Source organism: Octodon degus, unplaced genomic scaffold (assembly GCF_000260255.1).
Source record: "Octodon degus isolate 3935 unplaced genomic scaffold, OctDeg1.0 scaffold00025, whole genome shotgun sequence".
NCBI classification, from domain to species: Eukaryota; Metazoa; Chordata; class Mammalia; order Rodentia; family Octodontidae; genus Octodon; species Octodon degus.
Window position 1 is genome coordinate 4691841 of NW_004524601.1, and position 16513 is coordinate 4708353.

Consider the following 16513-nt stretch of genomic DNA (forward strand, 5'->3'; position numbering starts at 1 on the left):
CTAAGAACAGAAAAATCTGAATGAAATTTCTATTCAGAAATTTGAGTTCAGAAACATGGAGAATATTAAACCTTAAAGAAGCCTGGAGAGATAGCTTTGTAGCACAGTGCCTGCCTGGCAAGTATAAGGTCCTGAGTTTGATTCCTAGTACCAAGAAAAAAAAAAAACCTTCATGAAATATGAGACATTTTTGTCCTGTCCATGCATGCATTGGGTTTTTTTTTTTTTTTTTTTTGCAGGGGGGTTTACTGAGGATTGAAAGAAGGGGCATTCTACCACCAGGCAACATCCCATCCCACCTTGAGGCACGGCCTTGCTCAATTGCCCGAGCTGGGCTTGAACTTGTCACTTTGCTGCTTCCGTCTCCCAGAGATCTCAGGCGTGCGCCATGCAGCCAGCTCAGCCTCCAGCCCTAGCTGAGTGCATGCACACGCTTTATTCGAAGGCTAGCTTGGGCTGTGCATAGTAAAATTCATTCTAAGAGTTGTGCTTCAGTGGAATAAGCACTTCCTTGGCAAGCACAGGGGCCTGAGTTCAATCCCCGGTTTCACCAAAAAAAAAAAAAAAGAAAAGAAAATTGAATTGTCAATCTAAGGGCCGGGGAGATGGCTCAGTGGAATAAGCTAAGAGTTGTGCTTTTGAGTTTTAAAATAATAACATTTCCTTCATTACGCTTTTGTTCTTTATTTATAATATGCATGACACAGACTCCAGATCGGAAGTGGTTGATTTTTGACGGGCCAGTGGACGCCGTGTGGATTGAAAATATGAATACAGTCCTGGATGACAACAAGAAACTCTGTCTGATGAGCGGGGAGATCATCCAGATGTCACCACAAATGAATCTGATTTTCGAGCCAATGGATTTGGAAGTTGCTTCTCCTGCCACCGTATGTTCTCGATTTCGATCTGTGCTTCTAAATTGGAAAATGTCATGTTTTTGTTCCTTAGTAGCTTTGACTTCAAATGAAAACAATTATTAGTGTTCATTCTAAGAGGGACCTGGGGTTTTCGGAACTCAGATGTTCTGTTGTCACAAACCTGGTGGGAGGCTGGACAGATGGAGTAAGATGTTCTCTTTCGGGGCTCATCTGGTGAAGTCCTACACAAACATGGAGGTCATGAAAGTACATAAAGTTGAGGGTTTGCCCCCAAGACCTTTCTGAAGACTGTAAAGAGCAAAGGGGCCTGGGCGTGGTGTGTGGAGAACTGAGACCTCGTCCTGTGTACACCCTGTTTTCCTTCCCTGTCCTGCGTTCCTGGGATCAGGTGAACAGGGTGTTCTTGCATTGCGTCTACTTAAGTGACCCACACAGTGGCCTGCACTGCGTAGCATGGGACAGCTTGGCCCAGGGAAACAAGGACCTTGGTTTTTTAAATTCTCGGGACTGAAAAAAAGCATCTTATACTTAGGAGAGAAGGACCAGATAGGGGTCACTGCACCACCAGCCTCCTCCACCCCGAAGGCATTCACTAGGTTGTCGTTAGCTGTCACCCAGCCACCCCATCTGCCATCCCGGGCCAGCCTGTGGCTCATCCTGAGCTCCTCCTGCCTGCGTGTGGAGCCATGCTCCTCATAAGCATCAGCTCCACAATGAACCGCTGTCATTTTTACAGGTCTCCAGGTGCGGTATGATTTACATGGAACCGCACATACTGGGCTGGAGGCCGCTGATGCTGTCCTGGTTGAATCTTTTACCTGCTTCGGTCAGCGCCATTCAGAAGGAATTCATAACAGGCCTGTTTGACAGGATGGTCCCTGTGTCTGTAGAGTTTATTAGAAGGCACACAAAGGTAAGAGGAACGGGAAGCTTAACATTAAAACGGGAAAGGGGAGTACAAGTCAGCCAAGCATGTCAGTTCAGCGTGGCTTTATGTTATTGGCCAGTGGGGAGCTTCTTTCTCAGCTGACTCTATCATTCCTCACCTGTGTGAGGACTGTGTGTGCATCCCTCCCCTGGAGTGGCGCCTGGACGGAGCGCATCTTCATTCCATGTCCTCACCTATTTCTCCACACTCCCTCCCTCCTCCTGACTCTCAGTCTCACTCCCACTTGCAAAATGGATCCTTTTTTTCTGACCAAAATGAAAAAGGCATTATATAATTATTCTCCACAATATTTTATTTTTCATTTTTATCTTATTTTTTATTATATTTTAGTTTTTATTCATTTTAATGAGAAAAAGATAAAATAGCAATGAAACAGTTTCAAAACAGGTTAGTAGGACAGTTACAATAATTAATACATTGTGTATTGTTGTCTTCCTAGTAGTAATTCAGATGACAAGATGCAGACATGATATCTTGTCTAAACAATATTAGTAGAAACCTTTTTTCTCAATGAACTAGGAGAAACTAGCTGTGTATCTATCCTAACTATCTTGTATATACATGCATATGTAAATATAAACATATGTATATATTAGGGCCCCAGAATTTAAAGACCCAATCCAAAAATAGGTATCTGAGATGAACACACACTTCTCAGAGGAAGAAATACAAGAGGCAAATAAATACATGAAAAATGCTCCACGTCACTAGCCATTCGGGAAACACAAATTAAAACAACATTAGGATACCCCAGAAAGAATGGCTATCATAATGAAATCAACCAACAACAAATATTGCAGAGGCTGCAGGAAAAAAGGAACCCTCTACAATATTTTAAATCTTAGAATTTGAGGAAATGTTATTGGTGTTAGTCTTTCCTCTCTTTAAAAACAAAAACAAAAAAGAACTCCCATGTTCACATAGTTCTGTCTTGGTAAAAATAATCCAAAATGTTATGTCTTATTTCTGGTGGACATGTGTATTTTACATTTCTGCTTTTATAAGTTTCTTTTCCAAATTTCCTAAAATCATCCCGGCCCCGCTAGGAGGACTGGAAAGAGCACTTCGCATAGGCACGGCTACTTCTCCTTTTCTTCCTCCCAGTACACCCTGGAGTAGGGTAGATGGAAGGTAGGGGAAGAAAAGTGGTCACGGAATAGAAGTCCCCTACCCCTGAGAGCAGAGAAAGCACTGGAAGCTCCTAAACTCTCCTGTGGGAATACATGAAATATGCGTCATTTCTGTTTGGCAAAGGCTCGGTCAAAGGTCTTTTAGAATGACTTTCTCTGTAGTAAATCTAGGAAAGCAGGGCTGATATTTTTCTTGCTGCTTGAAATGTAATAGAAAACCTTAAGGACTTTGGCTCAAGATGCAAATTTGGAAGATGGATTTAAAACTGTGCTGACGCAGTTTACTCAAAGGGTGAATCCAGAGGGACAGGTAGCAAAGGACAGAACGTCAGGTACACTGTGACTTAGAGGAGAGACAGGGCAAAGACCAGGGTTTTTAACAAAGGAAGGGGTCGCATCCTTCTGGTTTGGTAGTTGGAAACACGGAGACCATCAGCAAGAGCACCTTACGGGGGCGACAAGGGCACCACTAGGCAGGTGACAGAGGAACGCGGCAGCTGCGGCCTGGCCAGTGGGCGTCGAGTGCGCCTTCTCACAGCTTGGCTGTGACCACAGTATGCTGAACATACTAAGCCCAGTCCAGAAGTTAGGCGTTCGTGGAGGAGGCTGTAGTAATGTAGCCTCTGGGACTTCTGTTCTTTCCCTAGCACTATCAGAATTTAGGTATTACTAACATGACTTTCCCATATAACGAACTTATCCTTTCTATAGCAAAACAGAAAACTTTTAATGAAAGATTTCTGAAGTGTGCTCTTGTTTTTTCTCTCTCTCTTAGAGAAATTGTGCAGCCAGGCTTGGTGGCACACATCTGTAATCCCAGTCACTTGAGAGCTGAAGCAGGACAATTTCAAGTTCAGTGCAGCCTGGGCAGTTTAGCAAGCGCTTGTCTCAAATATTTTAAGGAGGTTTTAGCAGTCTAGTGTGGTAGGGAGTGCTTGACTAGTGTGCACAAGCTGTGGGTTAATGCCACCCGCAGAATGGAGGAAGCATTCGGAACGCCGTGACTTCGTCCTGGTGTCTGTCCCCTGTGCAGTGATAGCGGTTTGTGTTCTAGCGTCCTGGCCTCAGCTAGAAACTCCGCCGTAACTTCTGTTTCCTGCTGCCTCGGGAGCCAGAGGCTGTGAACAGGAAGCCAGCTGCTTCCTGTCCTCAGAGTCCGTTAGGCTTCAAGCCGCGCACTCACCACGGAGCAGTGCAGCCCCAGGGCCAGGGTAGAGCTGGGAGATGTGGACTGATGTTTAGCGACAGCTTGCCAGGGCTGCATGGTCCTGGGAGATGCGCATGTCTCCTCACTCACCCTCTGAATTGTCACCCTGATGTCAGAAAGCACAGCACATGACATTTGCGGCACCCCACCAGTATTTTTGTAGACCATGAGATTTGGGAACGTACCTCATAGGATGGGGTTTACTTTACTGCTATGCTTGTAAGTATGTTCTTTAGATGGATTTTATTTATTAAGCATTGTAGGTGTGCAGACTAATTGCGGCCTCAGAAAGACTTTGAGTGTTTTGATTTATAAAGTCAATGAAACCTAGAACTGGTATCTCTGATTAAATGAACTAAACATGTGCCAATAATTTTTTTTTTTAATTTGAGAATTGACATGACAGGTTAAAGAGTCACACTTCCCAAGTGAACTTCTGTGCTAGAGAAGAAATTAAGATGTGCTCAGTTTCCCCAGGAAACAAGAACTAGAGTAGCAGCTCTTTGCAGATCCTGTAGCTGCTGGAATTAAATAAACCCCGGCTGACGCCGCTTCATCACATGCCTGATTTAAGTTTGTGTATTTCTTTCTGATTTTTCAGGAATTGTCTCCTACTACAGATACAAATCTGGTCCGATCCTTAATGAATCTAATAGACTGTTTCATGGATATTTTTGTGGATGAAGCCAAAGTAAAAGAGAGAAATGATCGAGAAGTTTACTCTCTGCTTGAGGTGAGGCCCACTGCCTTCTCTGCCCCAAATGTACATGACTCTGCTTCCCCCAGCACCCTGGTCCGCTTCAGTCGTGGGACTGGAGGCAGGACAGTGGCAGGAGCTAAGGTGGGGGAAGAGTAGGGAGCCTTCTGTGACTGGCTGCCATGCTGTCGTGAGCTTTGAGGGGAGCCCCAGGGTCACCCCAGCTCTGTGGTTGAAACCTTGAGTCACCTGCCCAGCCCCCAAAGTGCTCTGTGCGCTCCAAGCCATAATAGCTTATGACTTTCCACCTTAATTTCCTTCCTTTTTGCATGAGAATTTAAATACATGTATATAGGGGGGGGATGTGTGGATGGGCATCGCTGTATGTTTAGGTTGAGGAAAGCAAGAAAAAGTACAGTAATCAGAAGTGGATTTTTTGACTAGAACTGCGCATATCAACAGACGGGATATTTTTAACAGAAGCACTAGTGAGTGATAATAATCTGAGTAATCCTTATATTATGGTCAGTGTGGAACTCTTATGGCTTTTGTGAAATAAATTAATTTTTTATTTGAGGAAAAGTAGACATCTAAGAGAAATAATCTGTACAAAAGTAGATGGGGAACTAGGTTGAAATAGAGTCTAGAACTGTTTTGAACGTGGTCAGGATTCTGATGGCTTTAACACTTAAAAAGGACTGGATTTTAAAACAAATGGGCTGATTTTCTCAACCACAGAGGACCTGGTGTGACCTGCTGCCTGTGCCTGTCTGCTAAGAAGAAAGAGGGGCGCTTTGGCTTGCAGGACGGCAGCTTCAGTTTCTGTGGTTGATGCTCAGATATTATTGCAAATAAGAGCATAGAAATTGGTTCTACTTAAGCCCAGCGTGTCAAACTTCAAATCAAACGTATATTATAGCTATTGCCTTGCCAAGCCATAATAGAGTTACTTCAGTATTCTTTTTAATATCAGGCTCCTGAGATAGACATATTGTTAAATACTATATATTAATATAGTATTAAAATATATTAATATATGAACCATGTATTCTTCATTCTGAAGTTTCAGTATGGCTAGAAGGTATACTTTACATTGTATTAGCCTTAAGAGTTTGCAAGTGACTCAGTTTGAAGAAAATACCCCGTTATCCTGCAGCCCTCCGATGCCCTGTTCTGGTTCAGCCATGGCCCCTTCCAGACCCCCCACTGATGAGTGCTTCCAGGACAGACGCGGCCCCCCCCCCTCTAATTCTGCTTTCTGTCCCACTTCCCCAATGCAGGGCATTTTTCTTTTCTCATTGATCTGGTCCGTTGGTGCTTCTTGTACAGATGATGATCGGATGAAATTTAATAAGATTCTCCGAGAACTCATGGATGGCCCGATTTCAGAACTAACACGAAATAGGTTCAAATTGCAGAGCGGAGCAGAGCAGGTGTCCTCCAAGGCGCTGACCGTCCCGTTGCCCGAGAAAGGCACCATTTATGACTATCAGTTTATCACGGAGGTAAGGGTTCTGGAGCAATCCAAGTCTTCTCCAAGACCCAGCGCCATGGCTCTGGGGCAGTCCCTCCCCCTCTGTGTACCTGCTGACGTGGGCCTGCTGGCTTGGCAGTCAGACGCGCTGGAGTCTGCGTCTGAGTAGACCTGCTCTCTGCATGGGCTTATGGACTAATTTCCCTGAACATCCTTTTCCCCAGGGATTAAATGTGGTGATCACAGTACCCGATGGGCCAGTGGCACCCACTGAATAGAACTTCACATTGTGGTGTCCCACCGACACCAGCATGTAGTGCGCAAGGGCTCCTGTGGGAGAGATCCGCGCACGTGAGGACTTCACAGGTGCCAGGTCCTGCCGACACGCCTGGTTAAATGTCAACACTCTGCAAGTGGGGTGGACACTAAAGCTTGGGTGGTGTTCGTTTGGGTTTGCGAAACAACTCCCATGAGTGTTGTCCTGTGGGCAAAGTTCAGGAGTGCATATTATTTAAAATATACAGAATTAAGGAAAATCATGCCATTCTTCAGTGGGCAATTTTTATCTTCCTTTTTTACTTAACAAACGAAATGTCTTTCCGTTTCGTTAATGTCTCTTCCGTAAGCTTATTTTATGCAGTCTCCCTTGGTGAGACGTAGGTCATGGCGTACGCGTCTTGTCATTCAGTTATGCTTTTGGGAACAGCATCACTGTATTGAGTTTTGGACTTGATGCCTCTGAAATGTATTACCACACTCACCGCACAAGGGAGTCTTCACGGCCCCACCCAACATTACCTCTTGATCTTGCTAATTTTACTTACTTACACTCAGTACCCTGCATTTCAGAGCACTTTATAGCTTATTACACTTTCCACAGTGATTTTTCCTTTATTTTCTGATCCCTTAGCACAACAGGAAGGGCAGGGTTGTTCTGTAGATTTTAGCATTAAGGGGCTTGGGCTCAGAGCTCTCCAGGGGGTGTTCTGCGGTCATGTGCCTCTCAGTGACTGTGAAGTTCAGATTTTCTGATTCTTAGTCCCTCCTCCTCCTCCGAGGTGGTGTTAGATTATGAGACCTTGGAAAGGTGTGATTTTCTTCATCGGGTCTGGAATTCACAGCACAGTTTTCGCACTGAGGTTAATTCAGCACCCTCCACAGTGTTCCTACGGTGCGCACAGCTCTGCTCCAGGAGACACGCGTTGAGCAGAGCACAGTTCTGCCCTCAGGGAGGTCCTGTCCCCTTCAGGTGACAGTCATGTGCACTGTGGGCCAAGGGAGTATGACAGGTCCAGCCCAGCGCTCGGCATGTGTGGGACTCACGGGCGTTGTTCGGGTGGTTTAGGGTAGGATCGAGGTAGGGTAGGCTGAGTCTGAATTCTGATGTGCTTTGAATGAGTCAGAATTTAGATTTTATACTGTATTAAGAATGAAGAGGAAAGTGATACTTTCTAGGGAGAAAATTAACATTTTTTACTACTGTCCAAGACATTTAAGATTTTCCTTTACAAGCTAATCAGATGCAAAAATACAGCAGTATATTAACTCACAATAATCATCAAATTAGGAGATGTTGCTGTTATATAGATTTGTAACACTCAGTGTAAATGTAGTTAATACTGTTGAGCTGTATAATTATAAGTGGGTAAGAACATTGTGTTTTTATTTCAATTATATTTTTATAACTATAAATCTACCTGAAATGATAAGCTGATAATATGTATCACTATTAATGATATGTATCATTAATAATGATAAGTATGTCATTATTAATAAGTTTCATTAATAATGATAAGTATCATTATTAAAGTCAAGTAATATGTAGTTGATTTTTATGAAGAAAATTCTATATATCTTAGCATGCATTTAGATAAACTCATTCTGTAATCCACTGATTAGTCCACCTTTTCAATGCTGTTAACATAATATTTGTCTACAAAAATTTATCATAGGGTCAGCAAAGGCAATAGTTTCAGGACATCAAATAGAGCAGTATTTATCGTCATTCTTTTTTTATTGACCTAAGAGCCAAAATCTTTCCTAATGCATCCATAAAATTGAACTTTCAAGCTGTTAAATGGTTTGTAAAACAAAATGCGTGAATGTCAGGATGTGTTGGGCTCGACCTTTCCTATGATGGTGGAGAAATGCAGAATGTAGTCTCACTTTCATTTGGGGGCTGTTTACTATGAACAGGGTGTGGGAAGGTGGGAACCGTGGATAAAGAAGCTGGAAGACGCCCCTCCAATTCCCAAAGACATGCTGTTTAACGAAATCATCGTGCCAACCTTGGACACCATTCGCTATTCTGTACTGATGAGTTTGCTAACCACGCATCAAAAGCCTTTGATATTCGTAGGACCAACAGGGACCGGGAAGAGTTCTTACATAACTGTAAGTGCTATAGAATCTAGACATTAAATGTGTCTTATAATATTTCTAAGGATGCTATTTTTCAATTAGTAGGCTTAGATAAATTTTAAGAAATGCTCAAGTATTTTGTTTGAACCACAGAGATTTGAGGGTAAATGTCTACTTACCTTAGAAAATTGATGAAAGATATTATCCCCTGTTGATCATCTGTCCTGTGTTGCCTTTGGCACCCTCGGCAGCCACTGTTGGGTGACAGTGCCATTTGAGATTATTAAATTACTGTCCCATTTGTTTCTGTATCTTAATAAGAATAGCCTGTTCAGGGTAAAAATTATGTCCCTGTAAAGTTAGTTAGTTAGTGTTAGTTCACTGCATTTGCTATTTAATTTTCTAAATTATTTTCTGTCTAGAGGATTACTGTGTGGGTGGCGAGACCAGTTTTCCTCAGTGCTTTCTGGACCATGCCTGTTAAGCTATCGCTGTGGTGATGGGTCCAGTCCAAGTCAGTGGCGCTGTCCAGCCGTGGGGAGGGGATACCGACTTCACTAGGTCTCTCCTGACTTCCCAAGCCATCCGTGTTCCCAATTTATGACAGCACTTGCCCTAGATTTTTATTGGTTTTAGATTTTTAATTATTTAATACTTGCATAATATCTTTAGATATTTGGTTAAATAATTGTCCTAGTGCCATTCCTTTGTTGAATAATGTCACTTACAGCACAATGAAATAAATGACACTTCCATCACTGACTCAAGAGTTGGACTGCAGGGGGCCTGCCCCTTAGCTCAGCTCTTTAAGTGGCTGCTTCAACAAAGCAGTCAGGCTCAGGTTGCTGCGGTTCGATCCCCACAACTCCAGCCAGCCAAACCTGCCCCGAAGGCGTTCGGAGCAAAAAAAAAAAAAAAAAAAAATCAGTATTTGGACTGCAGGCAGAGCAGCAAAGTATGCTCTGGGAGTTGAGCCGCAGAGTTGGCTGGGCCTGTACTTTCCTCCCTCCCCTCTTCCCTCCTCTCCTCTCTCCCCTCCCCTCCACTCTCCCCTGCCCTCCCCTCACCCCTTCTTTCCCCTCTCCTCTCCTCCCTTGCTCTTCTTTCCTTTCCTCTGCTCTCCTCTTCTCTCCTCTTCTCTTTTGAGACAGGGTCTCACTGTGTAGTTCAGTCTGGTCTTGAACTCACCATGTAGTCCAGGCTGGCCTTGAACTTGTAGTGATCCTTCTGCCTCAGCCTCCCAAGTGCTGGGATTATAAGTGTGCACCACCACATCTGGCACGACCCGTGTATTTCAAAAGAGATCAAAAATGTGCAAAAAGCACATTTATCCATGATCCCTAGCCAGAACGGAGACTTGACGTCATTAAAGATGGTCCTTAGAGAAAAATACAGCTGTGGGGCTTCGCATCTCCGTCAGATTGAGCCAGGCGTGGAGGCACCCAGGCATGGCAACATTACTTTCCACAAAATTGGTAACTTAATTTGTAATCTGCTTTTTTCTTTTTACTTATACTTTCTATGTTTTCCTTCATTTTCCTACTTCATTATACACTCTTAAATGTATTCTTATTTTATTATTATTTCATAAGATGATTTCAAGAATATCATTTTTTCAGTGTGTTTAGTATAGGGCCTGCAGGGTCTCACTGCAGACTGAACTTGCAGTGGTCCTCCTGTTTGCCACCACGCCCAGTGTCACTTGCGTCTCAGTGCTCTCGGGGGTGGGGCAGGCACGGCATGCCAGGGGTTGAACCCCGGTCCCTGCATCTGGCTAAGCAGGCACTTTAATCTGCTGAACTATCTGGCCGGCCCAAGAGTATCATTTTTTAATGATAACTTATTAAAGTTCCTAACTTTTCTGGTATTCTGCTTGATACATAAAATTACAGTGGACTTTTTTAATAGGTAAATTTTGTTCTCATCCCTTTTTATTTACTGATGAACAATTCCTAAATTTTTAGCAGTAAAATTCCTCATTTTTTTCAGTAAGAATTAAGTTGTTCAGCAAAATTATACTGACTTCAGGAATCTTCAAGGGACATTTCAATGTCCCAGTTGTTAAGGCTTGGTTGGATTGTGAATAATCCAGCTGTGAGGCTGAGAGCCAGATATTTCTTCTTCAATAAAGCAAGATATGTTGAGACAGTATTGCATGGGTTTCATTTTCATAAAGTAATTGAGTGGAGAAATTCTTCATATAAGATGTTCAATATATATGCTTACATTTTACTTTATTGAAGTGTTAAAGCAGAAATTTTAGTATTTCAAGTGATTTTTCTCTTGAAATTATTACATGTCTAGATATATACTTTAAATAAATATTGAAAAACAAGTAGCACTCTGAAGTTGCATAACAATGCAGCGAATGATGATGACACTTTAGAATAGAGAGACTGACTAAGGACACTGGCTGAGAACAAGTATACTGAAGAGCTAACACCTTAGGCTCAGGCCAAGTGTGTAGTGCTCCAGAATTTAGGTTGCTGATGGGTTTGCTAAAGTAACTGTCACAAAATAAAATACTTAGTGTTCATTTTGTTCCTCATTTAAATGTCAGGTCTATTAGCATTTGAATATTTTCCCTTTTATGTACCTACAGAATTTTCCTATAATAATTTTAATTAATGCATATAAATTGGTCACTGATTTGATAAGAATAATAAGTTTTTATTGATATGAACTTAATTTTCAGAGTGTTATATGTTAACATCAAAAAACATGTAGTTTTTTTCAGTGGGCCAAGTGGAAGTTTATCTGTGGGAGAATTGTAAGAGACACTGATAATTCATTTAAACTAAAGAATAAGCCTTACCTGGTGACAGTTTCTGAAAACATAATATTTGTTTAATTTTAAAGCATCATGCTAAAAAGTCAGAATGTACTTGTTAATAAATTTTTAATCAATTTTGTCAACTTTTGACTTTAAAGGAACATTTGATGATCTTATAATATATATGACAATCAATACGCAGAACGATAGTGTATTAATTGTCTTTTCATTACATTCTTTCTGCTTTCTTTTGGCTTTCATTTATGGCCTCTTTCTGCCAATATTTTGTACTTTAAGGATACAAATGTAACTATATATTGTATTTGTGTGTGTTAGTCTTTGTCCTTTTGTGCAGATTTATCTTATCTTAGGTAAACTGCAATGAAGAGTCATACTTCTGTATTTATATCTCTGTTTAGTTTTTAATGTTCTTTAATTTCTTCATATGTTACTGTGTTTATTTTGTTCCTGTTGACTTACACAGTTGTGAAAATTATTTAAAATTCTATTTGCATTATTTAAATTTACAACACTGAAGGATGTTTCTCAGGTCTGTAATTTTCTGTAAATTGTTTTAAAATTAGTAATAGTATCAATGAAAATATTTACCCTGTGATCTACTTTCCTGTATTCTTAAGAAGTAAATTGTTGGGGCTTTGGGGGGGGGTTAGGTGCTAGGGACTGAACTCAGGACCTTACGCTTGCCAGGCAGGTGCTTATGCTACTGATCTATCTTTCCAGCTCCTCTTATCTACTTAAATGTGGAAGAGTACAGTATTCTAACTGCATCCCCTGTCTTCATCACCAATCTCTTTTTTTTTTTTTTTTTTTTTTGTGGAACTGGGGATTGAACTCAGGCCCTTGCTCTTGGCCGGCAAGTGCTTATTCTACTGAGCTATTGCCCCAGCCCCTCCTATCTCATTTTTATTGCTAATTATTTTTAATTTTATATTTCAGCTCTTATTATTTTTAAAAAACTAATTACAGAGATTTGTTTCATAACCACTTATATGTGATAGTTACATTTAGTTCTGATTTTCAGTGGTCTCAGTGCTCACTGCAAGACTTTCATGCCAACACTTAGGAAGGTGTTGAAGACTCATTTTCATTCTTGTTTTGTTTATCTATCCATCCAATCATCCATCCATTGATATATCCATCCACAAACCATGCATCCATCCATCCATCCATCCATCCATCCAACAAAAACATATTAGTTACCCACAATTTGACTTGCATTATAATGAAACATTTACAGTCTATATACCATGAAGATAAACAAAGTGAAACTATGTTTCAGAAACAGTCTCGAGGGCCAGCCGAATAGCTCAGCAGATTAAAGCTTCTGCAAGCAGGTGCAGGGACCGGGGGTTCAATCCCCAGGCCTGCTGTGCCGGCCCCACCCCCAGGGCAAGCTGAGATGGTGGTGGAGACTGGCTGTGGTGGTGCATGCCTGTAATCCCAGCTCTTGGGAGGCTATAAACAGACAGATCACTACGTGTCTGATCTAGTAGTGAGACCCTGAACACACTGAAGACCCTTCCCTAAAGTACAGAAAAGAAAGTCTCAAGCCAATAATGCATAAAAATTATACGAATCCTAGACTTGTCATGAGATTTCTTCATTATAGTAGCTGTTCAAAATAGCTTATTAAAAAAATTGATAGGTTTGCTTTTTTTCAAAGTATTTTTCTCCTGAAATAATTTCTTGCTTATACTTGAATTTGACGGTCATGAAAATAGATATTTAAATCATGAAAATATATTTCTATCTTTATTTTATGCTTTGCCATTCCTACCTTTTGTACTTATAAATGTGAACAAAGCTGAAAGGTGTTAAAGAGTGTCCATTTTACAGTAGGCTCCTTCTATAGGAAAGAAAATAAAAGCTTTGCAATGCTCTCCCTGGGCTGGGGCAAGGCATGGAAGTTGCCGCCCGACCCTCCTGCCGGTTCTGTGTTCTGCCTCCCAGGACCCCGACGTGGGTGCTGTGTGGGTTATTCCTGGCACCATCATGCTTCCTTTTTAGACTGTGTCACCTTGATAAATAAGTTAATATTTCCAAGTGTGCTTTCAGACTTTTCACTTCCTTAGTTCTGATAATGTTCACTGCATAATAGTGTTGTGACAGGGGAACTGCTTGAACTATTTTACCACCCCTAGTATTTTGGGCTAATAATGTAGTATCTTGTAAACAATCAAGGTGAATTCTGGAAGCAGTTAATGTGCATAAGGTTTGCCATAAAGGCAAAAAATGCTCCACCTTTGCGCTTTTATCTGTAAATGTTCATGGTTGATGGTACTTATTAGGAACATGCAATTTACTCAATATTCTCTCACAGATTGGCCTCTAATTAGGGAAAGAACATGCCCTTGGGGCCGGGGAGATGGCTCGGTGGAATAAGCACTTCCCTGGCTAGCGCAAGGGTCTAAGTTCAATCCCCAGTTCTGCCAAAAAAAAAAAAAGAACATGCCCTTGTGGGAACTCTTGAGGCAGAGAGAGAGACGAGGTAAGGTGAGGAGAAGCAAGACTATTTTGAGAATTTCCTTGGGAAATTCAGATGTAGCCTCATCCTGACACGCATCTTACTTACGGTGTCTGTTTCAGTGAATTCCACTGTGAAAATTCAGTTATGTAAGTTAAGCCTTCTCACTTACGGAAAGATCACTTGGTGTTTAAGCAGAAAGACACTCCTTAGACACCACCTCTCTCTGCATTGTTGTGACGTGAATGGCTGAACATGAGTCCATCACCAGTGATGCTTACTGTTTATCCTGTAATGTCAAAATAATGTTCACTCTGACTTATCGTTTCCTCTTGTGTAGAATTTTCTTTTAAATCACCTCCATAAGGAAATCTACAAGCCTCTGATCATCAACTTCTCAGCACAAACTACAGCAGCTCAAACCCAGAATATCATTATGTCAAAACTGGACAAAAGAAGAAAGGGAGTTTTTGGTCCTCCTTTGGGCAAGATAATGGTAACAGTTTTCTTCTTCTGTATTCATAATAAAATACTGGTCCTACTCCAGTGTACTGCTGTCCTCAGAACAAGGAAGCCACGTACCCTGAGGACAGATATTTTTGTTCTGCTTATCACAAATTTAGATTTTTAAAATTTGCTGCAACTGGTTGTATTATTCAAGTTCTCATAGCTGGGAAAAAATACCCAACATGTGAAGGTGAAATGCGGAGAGATTTATCTGGCACCCGGTTCACAGGGTTCGGTCCATGGCCTGGCTCCCAGGCAGGACCAACGTGGTGGAAGGGCCGGCAGAGCAAAGCTGCTCAGCCCATGGCAGCCGGGAAGCAGTGGGGGGGGGGCTGAGCACACCCATCCAGCTGTGTCCCAGTGGTCCACCTCTTCTGACCAGGCCCTGCCCTTTACTAGCTCATGCAGCTGTGAGCTCGTCAACACACTGACCTACAGATGAGCGGAGCGCCCCGTGATCTAATCGTTCTCCAAAAGCCCATCTCCACAGTGGGAGTTTGGGGGCACACTTTAGATGTAAACTGGAACACCAACTGTACTTCTGTGTATACTGCACATACTTTTGGAAACTTGGTCTTTCTGTGTTGTCCTGCTGACCTCAAACTTGCAATCCTGCTGCCTTGTGCTGTAGCCTCTAGGGCAGCTGGACTCATGGATGTGTACCCCTGATGTGTACCCCCGCACCCCACTTGCACTAGGCACTTTGACGTTAAAAGCCAGCTGTTGCTCATCAAACTGAAAGTTAGAGTATTCCTTTGGAATATTATCTGCCCCTCTCTTTTCCTAACATTTTCCCAACAGGGTCTTTGCTGGTTGCTTTTCTTGACCTTTAAACTCAGCTGCCAGCCAACTTAACCTCTGTTGCTCTGCGAAGTACACAGTTCTCAGCCGTACACTCACATCTCAAAGGCTACAACCACCTGCAGGCAGCTTTTTAATGAATTTCAGTGTTGCAGAAGGAATAAAGATACAAGATATTGTGAACAGTCGTGAAAGGGTTAAAAAGTCCTACACTATTAACCTGGAAAGATTAGTAATGACGTCTTCCTGTTTCTAGAGGAATAAGGAATAGGAAAACTATCTCCCAACTGTCTCCCAGTGGAAGCTAAATATGTTATCCTTGTGTGGAAAGTAAATGATCACTTCCTACCTATGTAGTTTACTAGAAGAAAATAATGCGATAGCTTGCCTTAAGCGAATGGGGTGCTGTGTTGATGTGCGTGCGTTTTCCAGGACCCCTTTGCCTTGCTTTCCCAGGTTGTCTTTGTAGATGACGTCAACATGCCTGCTCGGGAGGTCTACGGGGCTCAGCCTCCCATCGAGTTGCTGAGGCAGTGGCTGGATCACTGGAACTGGTACGACCTCAAAGACTGCTCCATGATTAAGCTGGTGGACATGCAGCTCATGTGCGCTATGGGGCCTCCAGGTGCGTGTCCCAGGGCAGAGACTTTTAAGATGGAAGAGCACTCCGGCTGTATCCAAAGAAGCGACTGGGGAAAGAGAACCCTCGCTGGCTCCTGAGTTAGTGTTTTGTGTGTATACCTTTGCTGTGCGCCCGCCTGACCTCAGGCACCACAGTGACTGACACTGGGAAGTGGGGGGCCCTGGTTGGGTCATTCACAGGCCAACCCTTTGAACTCTTTTCTACCCCACTTTCTGGGATCTGGCTTGGTGTTTCCATCCCTGCATCCTGAGAACCCAGATGTATCACCCAGGCGAGCTCATTTCCTCCTACATAAACTGTGCAGAATAACTTGGCTTCAGAGACCCCCCCCTCCCGCCCCAAGCCCATGAAGTCCCATCCTTGTCCATCTCAGAGTTTAGACTGGCCGCTAAGGGGCTCTACCTGTGAAATGGCAAAAAGAACCCTTAAGGACACTTCATCTTTTCCACTGAGAAATATGTAAATTCAGAGGACTCTCTAGGGAGATAAAAAGCTTGCTGCTGACATATCCAGCATGGCATGACTCAGGGAAGTAGAACTTTTTAGGTGTGCTCTTCCTGACCTCAGCCGGTACCGATATTCTGCAGGCACCTAAGATCAAGTCA

The 16513-nt window shown here is 42.5% G+C and overlaps 1 protein-coding gene across 3 annotated transcripts in view; it reads left to right on the forward strand.

Annotated features, from left to right (window-relative positions):
- The window catches only part of Dnah7 (dynein axonemal heavy chain 7), a 268173-nt gene that overhangs the window by 134696 nt on the left and 116964 nt on the right, over positions 1-16513 (forward strand). For all 3 annotated transcript variants that reach the window (XM_023712349.1, XM_023712350.1, XM_023712351.1), the window contains 7 exons: positions 708-890; positions 1618-1794; positions 4769-4900; positions 6145-6369; positions 8535-8732; positions 14298-14453; positions 15722-15890. In XM_023712349.1, the coding sequence (XP_023568117.1) occupies positions 708-890; positions 1618-1794; positions 4769-4900; positions 6145-6369; positions 8535-8732; positions 14298-14453; positions 15722-15890 (1240 nt within the window). The remainder of the gene's footprint in view (positions 1-707; positions 891-1617; positions 1795-4768; positions 4901-6144; positions 6370-8534; positions 8733-14297; positions 14454-15721; positions 15891-16513) is intronic.